At 34.0% G+C, this 14,686-nt stretch overlaps 1 protein-coding gene and 1 pseudogene across 3 annotated transcripts in view; one reads left to right on the forward strand and one right to left on the reverse strand.

Annotated features, from left to right (window-relative positions):
* The window catches only part of Pibf1 (progesterone immunomodulatory binding factor 1), a 222,394-nt gene that overhangs the window by 165,336 nt on the left and 42,372 nt on the right, over nucleotides 1-14,686 (reverse strand). For all 3 annotated transcript variants that reach the window (XR_005732060.2, XM_078015798.1, XM_005324816.5), the window contains exons 8-9: nucleotides 14,380-14,561; nucleotides 12,857-12,982 (exon numbers count right to left, since the gene is read on the reverse strand). Coding sequence is in view for 2 of the 3 variants with exons in the window: in XM_078015798.1 (XP_077871924.1) it covers nucleotides 12,857-12,982; nucleotides 14,380-14,561 (308 nt within the window). In the remaining variant the exon portion in view is untranslated. The remainder of the gene's footprint in view (nucleotides 1-12,856; nucleotides 12,983-14,379; nucleotides 14,562-14,686) is intronic.
* LOC106144873 (vesicle transport protein SFT2A pseudogene) lies at nucleotides 11,563-11,994 on the forward strand (annotated as a pseudogene).

Genomic DNA, 14,686 nt, shown 5'->3' on the forward strand with positions numbered 1-14,686 from the left:
ATCCACATTAGGTTAAAGGGATGTGTGAGTATGTGTGAGAAAAATTTGCATAACAAAATGTAAACCACTTATCTGAAAATCCATTAATGGCCTGAGGTTTCAAAAGTAGCTGATAGAATAAAAGTTAATATATCAAATGAAACAGTAAATTTGGTGGATGATTAATTGAGTAACTTCTATATGTTAGTCACTGCTCAGTCCTGATCAAAGCCATTACAAACCTTTTTTTTCCAGGGATCAAACCTAGGACCTTGTGCATGTTAGGCAAGCACTTTATCATTGAGCTACATCCTCAGCTCTCATTAGAAATCTTTGTGTAGGTTTTCATCTAAACCAATACCCACCTGATTTCTAAAACAAAACAAAATAAAACAAACAAACAAACTCCACTACTGATTCATTCATATTGAGCACATACTATGTACTAGGCACTGGCACATGGGAACTTAGCACTCAGTAATAGATGAAAATTCCTACTCTGGTGGATGTGGCATTCTAGAAGGAAGAAAAGCAAAAATAAATAAATATGTAGTATATGTTAGCTGGTAATAATTTTTCTGGAGAAAAATATAGCAAAGAAGGGGCTAGAGGGGAAAGAGGGATTTCCCAATTTTTAACAGGGTGGTAAGAAAAGGACTATATAGAACAGGTGACATTTGAATGTTAGGAAATAGGTTTTAAGGTTATCATTTATGAGTTGGATGGGTAAGCAGTGGAACTATGGAATAAAGGAACTGAAGTAGGTACATGCTTGTAGGTAAAGGAAAAGGAAGCCAATGTGACTAAGCAAGTGACAAGAACAGAGTAATAAAATAAGGAAGGAGTAATAGCACAGATCAGATAGTATTATGGACAATTATTATAATTGAAACTTACTGAGATGGGAGTTTTTTTTTTTTTTTATTTGAGTAGAGGAGTGATTTAATTGACACTGTGCTGAGAATAGACTAAACTGGGCAAGGAAGGAAGCTGGGGACCACTGGAGATTATTGCAGTGATTTAGGCAAGAGATAGATAATGGCGGCTTGGACCAATGTAATACTATCTGTGAGATGGTAAGAGATCATAAATTTTGAAGACACAACAAAATAATTTGTTATTTAATAGAATACAGAATGTAAAAAATGAGGAATCTGAAGATGGCTTTGTGGTTTTGGTGTAAAAAAGTGAAGGATTATCTTTAATTGATCCCGGGTGAGACTAAAGGTAAAGGAGGAAAGGAGGTAGAGTGCAGAATAGGAAGTTTTCTTCTAGACATTAAATTTATGATGCCTATTAGATAATCAAGTGGAAATGCCTTGGAGGTAGTGGCAAAAGATATGAAGGAGATGAGGAAGAACCAGCAAAGGGTAGATGCAGACAAGGAAGAGGGGGAAAAACAACGGTGTGGTATCCTGGAAGCCAATTAAAGAAAAGAATGTGAGCCAGGTGTGGTGGCACCTGCCTGTAAATCTAGCTACTCAGGAGGCAGAGGCAGGACAATTGCAAGTTTGAGGCCAGCTTGGGCAACTTAGCAACCTGTCTCAAAATAAAATAGGCTTGGGATACAGCTCAAAGGTTCAAGTCCCAATATTGGGGGCAGGAGAAAAGAGAGAAAGAATATGTTCCTGGGAGCAAAAACTGATCAACTGTATTCACTGATGGTACTAGGTCAAGGGTGATGAGAAGTGAGAATATGACAACTGGATTTTGGCAACCAACATGAAGGTCTTGGGATCTTTATCAGAAAAGTTTTGTTAGCTTTGCTGGAGTGATGTGGGTGGCAAAAGCTTGATAGAAAATGGGAATAAAGAATGAATATATGAAACTTTGCAATAAATAAATTGGTTATAAAGGGGACCCAAGAAATAGAAAAGTGTCTCAAGGAGGAACTGGAGATAAGAAATGCTTTTTAAAGATGAGAGAAAACACAGGTTTGTACATAGCTGTGAACTAGCTGGGAGGAAGAAAATTGACAGTACAGGAGGTAAGGGGAGGATTTCTGGAGTTAAGTGTTTCAGCAGAAGAGGGGAAATGAGGTCTAGTCAGAAGAATGTCAAGGAGGTAGACCCTATTAAAACAACCATACCATTTTATGTTTAAAAAGTCCTCTTTACTAATTTTCACAATTATAAGTGTATAAAGTTTAATGACCTAGAACATCATGTCAACTGAAATAAGCTTCAGAAAGTCAAGGGATGTATGTTTTCTTTTATTTGTGGACGCTAGAGAGAAAAACCAGAAAGGAGACCAGGAGAGTCAAGGAAGAAGGCCAGGGGGAGGGAGGAAGAGAGAGAAAGGGGAAGTACTGAGGAATGAAACTGATTGCAATGGAATGTTACTCAGCTATATAGAAAAATAAAATTATAGCATTTGCAGGTAAATGGATGGAACTAGAGAATATCATGCTAAGTAAAATAAGCCAGTCCCCCAAAACCAAAGATTGAATGCTCTCTCTGATATGTGGATGCTAACCCATAACAAGGGAGGGTAGTGAGGGAAAGTTTAAAGTTCATTGGATTACAGTAAGGAGAATGAAGGGAAGGAAGGGGGGATGGGAATAGGAAAGACAGTAGAATGAATCAGGCATAACTTTCCTATACTCATATACAAATACACGACCAGTGTAACTCCATATACGTTCAACCAGAAGAATGGGATCAAAATTGTAATGGGTTGCATCCCATGTATGTATAATATGTCAAAATATACCCTACTGTCATGCATATCTAAAAGCAAAAACCATGTTATGTGCAGGTATAACTATATCACAAGGAATCCCACTAATATGTATCATTGTAATATACCAATTAAAATGTTTATATTAGAAGGAAAAAGAAGTTCTAATGATTCATGCAAATTCTCTACTATTGAGCTACATCCCCAGGAAAATTTACAGTTTTGATAAAAAAGCCTTTGGTCAATTTTCATAGCCCTCACCAGTTAAATAGCAGTCTTCACCTAACTATAGAGTCAGGCATCATCTACATTTATCAACAAAACACTTACATAGGTAAATTACATTTCCTCTGTGTCTCAGTTTCCTCATTTGTAAAATGAGATACTAATCCCTACATCCTATAAAATTTGTTCTGTTTAATTCTCTTTACAATATATATAAAAAGTGTTGAGGACAATGCTTGATGAACAATAAGTACTCAATGAATAGGAGCTATTGTTAGCATATTATCTAAATATGAAAATCTAATTAGAGATATGAAGGTATTCATTTAGAGAATGAAAATTGTAGAAGTGTTTCCTAAGATTTTCTAATGTATAAAAGGAAAATGACAATCTACTTAATAGCACCTGGGGAAATAGAGAAGACTGCCACAGGGGCTCATGGTCCTTTCAGGCACCCTGAGGACTGTAGGGAATTCTATCTGGGGCACAGAAGATAAACACCTTTAGTAATAAACTATGTGATCTTAGGAAAGCATTTTGGATTTGGTCAGAACTACCATATCAGTAAATGATCAATCAGGACTGAATCATTATCTTCCTTTCTAAATCTTGTCTGCAACCTGAAGTAAATGGCCATGATTTATCACCCATCATCACTCTGAGACTACGAAAGTAATAAAGCTGGACTCTCCTGATGGTTTGCATTAAGTCTCACTGGGTCTTGCCAATTCTACCACTCAAATATTCTTTAAACTCAACTTTTACTCTCTTTTCCACTTTTCATCTTCACCTAAATTCTGCAATAGCTCCTAAGTAACCTCCCTCCATAAGGCCCTCTAGTTCTAAAAAAAAAGGAGTGAATCATGTCACTCTCTTACAATAAATCTCCGGGAATTCTCTACTGACAAAGGTATAATCTTACTTTCTCAGCCTCCCCCACTGCCCAGTAAACTATAAGGTGACTCTAAGCACAACCTGAACTTCCTGGCTTCATATCTGGAACACCCCATATTCATTGAAATACTTATATATTTAATAAAATAGTGGAACCCATGTAGTAATCACCTATAGGCAATATAGTTAACAATATAAGATGGCCAACAATAAAAATCAATTTACAATTATTTGAGATACTAAAAGAATTATCTGTAAAAAATGTAATGGAAAATACAAAGTAGAAAATTCTTAAGTGTTTTCACAAAGAATTAAAAAACTATATAGCTATTTGGTGAAATATAAACAAAGAGCTTTGTTTATATGTTTGCTGAAGCATTAATGAGGATATATAATTTTAGAATGGTGAGTGGAACCTCTGTAAACTAGCTCCAGTTCACCTACTATAATGCATTGCATATATTTAATCCTTCTAAACAAATCTAGATTCAAGATTCAAAGCTGTTCACCATTACTCCAAGATTCTACAGAAATTTCAAGTTCATGTCATAAAAATTACTTCTTGAGTACTTTTGGAAGATAATAAATTGTGGTCAAGATGGCTTTTACTGATAGGGTGGGAAATATAATCACTGAAGTAATGCAGTACTAATTGTTACACTTAAAAGCATTTTTTCGATCTCCTTTTCTGCTGCCTACTCTCTTTCAAACAATTGTAAAGCTATTTGAATTTCCAGATTCAGTATAGCATCAAAAGCATAATGAATGCCTCTAACAAATTCATCTTCCCTTCTCCCCCTTTTTTTTTCTGGTAATAAGGATTAAATCCAGGAGTGTTTAATGACTGAGACAAATACTTAGCCCTTTCCATTTTGAGACAGGGTCTCTCTAAATTGGTGAGGCTAACCTCAAACTTGCCATCCTCCTGCCTCAGACTTCCTAGTCGCTAGGATTACAGGCGTGTGCTACCACACCTGGCTTCTACCCTTATCCTTTTTACAGTATCACTCAGAATAATTATTTCTGTGTTTATAATGAGACTACTTTTGATAAAGATAGTTTTACTTTCTGGAAAAACTTAACCAGCTGAATTTATTGTATCTTATGTTATTATCTCATAGTATTAATTAGGGTACAAATAAGTTACCATTATGCAGAAATTTTGACACAAATGACATGTAGACCCTCAGGATGGTAATAATTCCATGTTACCAGTTAACTTTTACATAATCATCTTTGTATTTAAATTATCAACACAATGGATAAAATATTTTCTTTATCATACAAAGGCAAAAAAATCAAAATACCTATATTTATATATAATTTCATAATTGATAATATACTTTCCACATGTATATCTAATTTAGATCTCACAGATCACCCTATGAAGTATTAATAATATTCACCTTCACCCTGTGAATTATTAATATTAATTTCCAAAAGAGGAAATTAAACTTTGGTGACATTAAATGGCTTATCCACTCAGTAAGTACTAGGGCCAGGATTTAAGTTTAGTCCTTTGTTCCAAATCTCTTACATACTATATTGCCAATCGTGGAATAATGTCTTATTTCCAAATATGAAGAGGGTACAAAACATTTCTGTCATGAAATACCTACTAAGCAAGAGGTTATTTATTTATATAGTAAATCTCATCCTCAGAGTGAGTTCCACTCATCATTTCCCATAGCTCCAAACTGGCATTTTATTTTTTTACTTTTACTTTTTGGTGGTACTGGGGATCAAACCCAGGTCTTTGAGAATGCTAGGCAAGCACTCCACCTCTAAGCTACATCTTTAGCCCCAAACTGCCATTTAAAAATAACAAGAAACCACAAAAAAAAAGATAAGAAGCCAAACTTACAGATTGAGCCACAATATACATACACATTATAATTCCACCTATGGTGTTTTTACTATATCCACCAAGTTTATCTTTTTATCTCTTAAAGTCTATATCTTCTACATACTTCCTCTTCTTTCAACCACTTAATTTCAAAAACTGTTGGAATGACTACAAGGACAGATACTAAGATTAGATGTGACATGAGTTCCATCTGTCTTTTTCACATTCAAGAAGACAAAAGGCAAGGAAAACAAACCAAGGTAAAACGTATTTACCTAATCTTTTTATTTTATTTTCTTCTAAAAATATTTATTGAGGGAAAGGTAAGGAACTAAGTACAAATACCAAAGTGTAAGTACTTTCTCTATTTTAATTCATATTGAACCAGCATTTGATATATCTAAGTACAAAGCTAGAGATTAATTTACCTAGATACACACACACACACACACACAAAACTAAACATGTAAACTTGTTCTGAAATTTATGCTTTCTAACAATGAATACCAAAACCTTTCCTCGATCTGGGCCTATAGCTCAGTGGCAGAGCACTTGCCTAGCACATGCGAGTCCCTGGGTTCCATCCTCAGCACTACATACAAATAAAATAAAGGCATGCTGTCCATACTCAACTACAAAACAAACAAACAGATAAAACAAAACAAAAATCATTTCTCAACCATTTTAAGTTCTAAGACATCAAAATAAATAATTACAATTTATTTCTACCATGTGGAAGGCCTACTGGGACACAGTAGTTATTCTACCGTTCATATCTGCCATAATGAAGAAATTATGATCCAAAAAGATTCTGCTACATAAAACACCAGGTTGGATTACTGAGATTAAAATGATAAAGTCAAGCTTGTACAACTGGCTGGATAAGTGTCCCTGTTGGCAAAAGGCTCAGATTGCAGTTTGGCACCACCTGGTGGCAACTGTCCATGTAAGCATCCATATCCATGGGATCAATTTTATGTCCTGTGGCAGGATGGGGAATCCAGGGCAGCCCCAATCTCAGGAATGTGCTGGTTAAATGGTATTCTGTTGTAGATAGGGGGCCAGACAAGGAAATTTACTTCCAGAAATGGCTCTGCTGGTTGTTTTATCACACAGCTTTACCAAGTTACCTCTACTAACTATCTTGCAGAAAAGGGCTAATATATCTAGATGTATGTTCTGATAAGATACATTAAAAAAAAAACACTTTTTAAAAAGAACAATGACTAAAAAATTAGAAAATTCTCAAAATGATTACCCAGCAAAGTTTCTGTGGCTAAATGGATTAGTTAGGAATAATCATGAATTTTAGCATAGAAATAACCCTATGAACTTTAAGGTTAGCTCAGTCAACAAAAGCCTATAAAATCCATAACAGAACTGAACCACAGAACTAACAGTACTTATTTGTAAAAGAGAAATAATATTACTTATACTATTGGGTTTTCTTATACCCAGATCTTTCTCCTGATGAATTTGGGATCATTTTTTCCATATTTTTTACTGGTGTATTATAATTATACATAATGGTGGGATTTGTTGTTAAACATTCATACATATGCACAATATAACAATTTGGCCAATATCATTCCCTAGTATGTTCCCTTACCCTTTCCTAATCCCTATCTCTTTCTTCTGCTCTACTAATATGAAAGAAAACATATGCCCCTTAACTTACGAGTTTGATTTATTTTATTTAACATAATGTTCTCAAGTTTCATTCATTTTCCTGCAAATGACATAATTTTTTGTTCTTTTTGGATGAATAAAATTCCATTGTGAATATATATCATATTTTCTTTATCCATTCATCCACTGATGGACACCTAGGTTGGTTCCATAGTTTGGCTATTATGAATCGTGCTTCTAAAACATAGATATGCATGCATTGATATAAATTTATATATATGTGTGTATGTGTGTGTGTACGTGTGTGTGTGTCTAAGTGTGTATACAGACATATATGTATTATGATGACTTTAATTCTTTAGGATAAATACAGAAAAGTGGTATAGATGGGTCATATGGTGGTTCCATTCCTAGTCTTTTGATGAAACTCCATAATGATTTATATAGTGGTTGTACACTAAAAAGTGTTCCTTTTTCTCCACACCTCTCCAGTACTTATTATTGGTTGCATTCTTGATGGCTGCCATTCTAACTGCAGTAAAATGAAATCTCAGTGTAGTTTTGATTTGCATTTCTCTAATTGTTAAATATGTAGAACATGAATTCACATCTTCCATCTCCATATCCTACAGACACTTCAAAGAAACTAAATTTATATATATCATACTTATGATAATTATTTCTCTGTATTCCTACTAAAAACTTGTGTTTTCTAACATTTTAGAAACTATATTCACCATCCATGCAGGTATCCAATCCAGAAACATGGCATCCTTAACAATGTCTTACCCACCCAATCCAACGTAGTCCATAAGTCTTGTTGGGTCTATCTCCTAAACATTTTTCCAATATGGCCCATCTCTGCTACTACTAATTCAGTTCCATCATCACCTGTCATCCTGATAACAGAAACAACTTCTACAAGTAGCCTCTTTACCTACAGTCTCATGTCATTCCTATCTAATTCTCCTTATAGCAGTGATCTTTTGATACAAAACAAGAATATATCTTGCCTTCTCTTAAAATCTCCCCTTTGTGGCTGGGGTTATGATTCAGTGGTAGAGTGCTTGCTAGTGAGGCACTGGGTTCGATTCCCAGCAACATATAAAACAAACAAATAAATAAATAAATAAAATCTTCCCATTTTTCGTCACAGGTCTTACACATGCATTATTTGGGCCTCTGTTTTCCACTTCTGTTTCATCTCTTATAACTTCTTGCCTTTTAATCTATGCTTAAACCATAATATATTAATTTCAGCTTGTTAAAACATTTTAATTTTGTTTTGCCTCAAGGATTTGATATATGCTGGTTTTGCATTCCTTTTCCTTTCCTAACTTGTAGTCTTACTCTTGATCATTACACAGGAATCAGCATGGATACTTCTTCCTCCAAGAAGTCTTTCTTATTTCCTCCCAAGGCTTGGTTAGATGCACAGTGGATATCAACCTTTGTATCCAGTCATACTCTCCATTAGCAATCACACTTTATGATAATTTTTTCTCTGTATTTATCCTCCATTAGACTACTAGCTTTGTGAATGCAAAAGTTATAACTTTACCTACGGTATCTAGTATGTAACTGCATATGAAGGCCTTAATCAATGTTTGCTAAATAAGCAAATTTGTTGCTTTGACAATCCCATGAAGAGTTTAAACATAAACTCTTTTAAAGCTTAGCATAAAAGCTAAACATTTGGTCTGTGTTTTGAACACTAAGAGAAAGTGACCACAAGGTATAGGATGCTTCTTTCCTAATATATGCCTGGGATCAAGCAAATTTTTGCAAAATATTAAGAACTGCTTTGGAATTATTTAATTGATCTGTGTGCATTTCTCTCCAATCTCATGAAGATCCTCCTGCCTTAAACATGCACTCGCATTAAAATGTCATAGCTTTGTTTTGAACAAAGAGACAACTAAGTACACTAGCAAATGAATCTTAAAATTATAAGGGTATGTGAATAAGCCACAAAAATATATATAGACAGCATGTATCCAATTATATGATACTAATATAATGTGAAAAACTAAATGATATTGTATAGAAATACTTATTTACTGGTAACACAGATGATAAATGTCTAAAGAAAAGCAAGGAAGTCATTAGCATTAAAGTCAAAATAGAGCTGGAAATGGTGGTGCAGGCCTGTAATCCCAGCAACTTGAGAGGCTGAGGCAGGAGGATCACACATTTGAGGCCAGCCTCAGTAACTCAGTGAGGTCCTAAGCTACTTAGTGAGCCGTTGTCTCAAAATAAAATATAAAAAGGGTTAGGGATATGGCTCAGTGATTAAGACTCCTGGGTTTAATTTGTAGTACAAAAAAAACTCAGAAATGTATTTGTTCTTTGGAAGGTAGGAGTGAAGCAGGAAGGAACTCAAGAACATTCCTATGGTACTGCATTTTCTACTTCCTGATTTGGATGTAGGTAAAGAGATTTAATTTATAATTATTAAATATTTACTTAATATTTTTTCTGAACGTCTATTGTATTTTATCTATACATATATATGCAAATGTATGCAAGGTAAAAGAACAAAATGATCATGACATAATAACTAAACAAAAAACTAATGTTATTTAAATAGTGAGCTACTTTAATAAATATATTCTTAAGATTAAAAATATGAATGTTAGCTCAGAACTTCAGATACCTTACAAAGGATTATAGTGCCCCATCTAGGAATTAACAGTTCAAATTCTAAAATATAAATTAAGTGTAAGGAAATCCAGAAGTGTCCCTATTTTTCACAAGATAAAAACATTACTTTAAAAAATTAATGTGTGTGCTACACACTCACATACACACACACACATTTTTCCCGTCCCTGCTTTGCCGGTGGCCAAAGTATATATTTAATCTGATTACTGGTAATAAATGGTGATTCAGAATTTTTATAGTAAAACATTCTTTGCCATTTTCATTGTAAATATAATCCTAGATTATGAACAGATTATGAGATTTCATCTCACTCCAGTAAGAATAGCAACAATCAACAATATAAGTAATCGTGTTGGTGAAGATGGAGAGAAAAGGGTACCCTCATACATTGTTGATGGGACTACAAATTGATGCAACCATTCTAGAAAGCAGTACAAAGATTCCTCAGAAAACTTGGAATGGAACTACCATTTGATACAGTTATCTCATCCCTTGGTATATACCCAAAGGACTTAAAATCAGCATACTATACTGATGCAGCCACACCAATGTTTATAGAAGCTCAATTCACAATAACTAAGCCATGGAACCAACCTAGGTGTCCTTCAACAAATGAATGAATAAAGAAAATGTGGTATATATACACAATGGAATATTACTCAGCCATAAAAAAGTATAACCTCATGACATTTTCTAATTAATGAAAATATCTGGAAACTACTAGGCTAAGTGAAATAAGCCAATCCCCAAAAGCAAAGGCTGAATGTTCTCTCTGATATGTGGATGCTAACACACAACAAGAGATGGGAAGGGGAAGGATAAAAGTTCATTGGGTTAGACAAAGGGGAATGAAGGGATGGGGGGACAAATAGGAAAGACAGTGTAATGAATCTGACTTAATTTTCCTACATATATAAATACACCCTATCAAATACATTCTACTGTCATGTATTTAGAAAAAGAGTAAAATAAATACATACATACATACATACATACATACATACATACATCATACATCTCCACATCATGTACAACCACAACGGGGATCCAAATTAGAATTAGATATACTCTATATTTGTATAAATGTGTCAAAATATACTGTATGTATAATTAAAAAGAATAATAATAATAAAAAAAACTCTTCCACTGAAATAAATAGCATTTATTTTCCCCTAATGTTGTTAGTCACTAACTAGGAGAAACTTATATATACTGGTCCAAAATTAAGTGTATAAATTTCTTCAAGGTTACCTAACATTTTTCAGGACCAGCAGTTAAATTAGTTTTTTAGGAGAAATTATTGGCATGTTATAAGAACTACTGATATGTCTCAGTACCCTCTAATTTCTTTCTTTCTTTTTTTTTTTTTTGGTTCCAGGGATTGAGCCCAGGGGCGCTTCACCACTGAGTCACATCCCCAGCCTATTTTTATATTTTGAGAAAGGGACTCACTAAATTGCTGCTGGCTTTGAACTCATGATTCTCCTGCCTCAGCTTCCCAAACCTTTGGGATTATTAGCGTGTTCCTGGCTCTAATTTCTTTTTGATCCCTGTCCTCAGTCTGAATTGAGGAAAAGGCAAAAAGACAAGTTATCCAGTACAAAGAGATAATGGCGTGGCTGGTGCCATGCTTTGCAGACTAGGTCATGGAGAAGCTGCAGCAGGTCCTGAGCTGCCATGACTATGAGGAGCAGGGCCTGCTCGTGCAGATCCTTAGGCCCCCTCTCTTAGTTACAACACTAAAATAAAATGGTTTATCATATGCTTCATGGAAGCATTTTCTTTCTTCTATCCTTGGAACTGGATTGCTGTGGCTTCCTGGTGGCACAAAGCTTTTTGGAAATCTTGCAGCATTAGCCAATACACTCTTTTAAATGGAACCTGTGAAGCAGCTGAAGAAAATACCTGAAATAAGAAGACTACCTGCAACAGTCATTACGCTTCTGTACTTTGTACTCATCCTGTGTGCCATCTTTGGTGGCATAAGAAGGAACTGGCCTTACAATTCTGCATAACGTGGTTCTTGTAAACCCCATATGCAAGGGATGTTTAAATGCTGCTCTTCTCTCTTAAGCTGAAAACCATATACTACTTGTGGAAAAGACTGTTGGGATGTCAATAGTCCACTGTTAGAGAATTAAGCTGTTCCTAGTAAAGTGATAACTGCAGCAGCAGCTTAAGACCATTCTGGGTACTGGTAAAACCACACACTTAATTAAACTGCTAAATGCACGTAGCTTTAAATTTACTGCATGTCATTGACTTGTTTTTCCGAAGATAAGGAAATTTTAATCACTGCCAATATAAATAAGTTTAGCTAATTTTTTAAACCTTTTCAAACCAGTTTTTGAAATGTGAGTATTTAAGGAACAAATCTGTGCTATGAGAGATATTAAGTATATTTGACTTTTTAAAAATGTCTGTTTTTACATACCTTTTTTTAACTTTAAAAATGTGAAACATTTGGGGGTGGGGTTGGGGCTCAGTGGTAGAGCACTCACTTAGCAAGTGTGAGGACCTGTGTTCGATCCTCAGCACCACATAAGAATAAACAAATAAAATAAAGGTATTGTGGTCAACTATAACTAAAGAATAAAATATTTTTAAAAATGTGGAACATTTTACTATACGCTTAAAATTGCTTATTATGTATAAAAAATAAAATACATGTCTTTACAATTTTGAAATAAACCCCACCCTTGGGGGGAAGAAAAGAGATTATGCTAATACCAGAGTGAAAAGGTCTAAAGCCTGGTAAAGTCTATTCTAAGCTAGCTATCAAATATTTTTAGAATTTTAATATTCCCATTATATTGTATTTAGATTTATGACAAGTGCATTAAAAAAGATGCTAACTCACAAATAGTATTTAATTTCAATAGCTTCTATAACCTTCAAAGATAAATAAAATATTACACAAGTTTTTTTTTTTTCTTTTACCTGTTTTCTCGTTCATACATTTCCTTAGAGGCACTTCGAAGCTGTTCAATTTCCTGATGAGTTTTCAATCTGATTTGTTCTAGTTCATCCTGTAGTTTATTTTCATATTCTATTTTATAATGGTCTCTACAAGGAGTCAAAAGGAGTATCTGTGAATTTCTTTCATCGAACAAATAAGCTCTTGTCCAATATGTAAGATTTAAATCTCTTGATAAAAATCAAGATATGTATATGCTCTATATACCATGTTTGGATAATGTAACAATTTTAGACATAAGTTTTATAATTCCCCAAAATGCTGTTCAAAACTACTTGCATATAAGCTCACAACCTGTCCAACATACTGCTCCAAAGCTATAATTACTACATAAGATGTTAGTAATTCCTGTTGGATACGTACTTGTCTTCAAAAATATTTTCCTAGTAGTTTTTAATGCACATGGCTGAAGTTTGAAAACTGAAGGCATACAGAATGACTCTTCATTTAAAAATAATAATCTAGTATGGAACATATGGAGACAAAAATAATATTAACAAAAACACAAAACCAAAATAACTCTGACTTTATAAATTGTTTCCTTTCATGTAGGACAATCATACACAAGGTGGTTTTGAAACATTATGTTTCAAAACATTACACAGGGTAATGTCCAGCAGAAAGTGATGAAAAAAAATATTAATGCTAGGAAAAAATTATGAACATGTGAACTGTTAAAGGTAAAATTTTAACTTTGTTTTAGTGCTTGATATGCTGATAAAAATAACTCAAGACTGATAGCTGGGTCAACTGGTGGGAAGGAAGAATGGAGGAATTTGGATTATGGGAAAGGGTGAGTGTGTGTGTATATGGTGGAATGAGATGGACATTATTACCCCTTTGTATGGGTATGATTGCATGAATGGTATGACTCTATATCATGTACAACAAGAGAAATGAAAAAGTTGTGCTTCGTTTTTGTAAAAAATAAAATTAAATTAATTAAAAAAAATAAAATGATTTGTCTTCTAAAAAAAAAAAAACCTCAAGAATCATAAGAGCTATTTGTATAAAGAATCTCTAGTAGCTTAAACACATCTATCAGAATAGAGATGGCAGGATTAAAATGTGGGGACTGATTCCAGGGCTTGGTATATAAAATAATATGCAACCAGTGCCTGCTCATTCTTTTATGTTTCACAGTAGGAAATCATGAACAGACTTGGATTTTCTTCAAAATGATACAGCCAGAGATACACTATATTTCAAAAAATACTTGTAGAAACATAGGGAATCAAAAAGATTATGCCATAAGAAAGACAGTTTTAGTATATATTTCTTTATCTAAAAGAAATAATTTTTTTTTGTTTTATGGGGAAAGTCAAAATGTCTTTTAAAAAAATCAACCAGAAAAGAATATAAGAAAATAAAATGAAACATGATCTTAATATTATCCTAAAGGTTTTTTAAAAAATTACACATCTTCCTCAAAACCAGGAGTTCCCCCCACTGAAAAAGACGTTGCTAAAAAGAATGTGTTTCTTGCCTGGATGTTACATATTTTTCATACATCTCTTCTCTAGCCTTTTTGGTTTCTTCAAGTTGAGCCTGAAGTCTTTCAAGGCGATCCTCTTCATGGGCACAGCGCACACTCAACTCCATGTTTTGGCGATTGAGATACTCTTTATCCTTTTGAAGTAAAGTAACTGTCTGCTGTAAGGTGGCCACCTATGGGTATAGAGGGACAATGTTCAGAGTAATACAGCCTTATTTTTCTAGGCTGACTGTATTCAATTCTTTAGTCATGTTTTCTCTCAACACATAAAAACTATCCCTTTAAAAAGGACTAATTC

Source organism: Ictidomys tridecemlineatus, chromosome 6 (assembly GCF_052094955.1).
Source record: "Ictidomys tridecemlineatus isolate mIctTri1 chromosome 6, mIctTri1.hap1, whole genome shotgun sequence".
NCBI lineage: Eukaryota > Metazoa > Chordata > Mammalia > Rodentia > Sciuridae > Ictidomys > Ictidomys tridecemlineatus.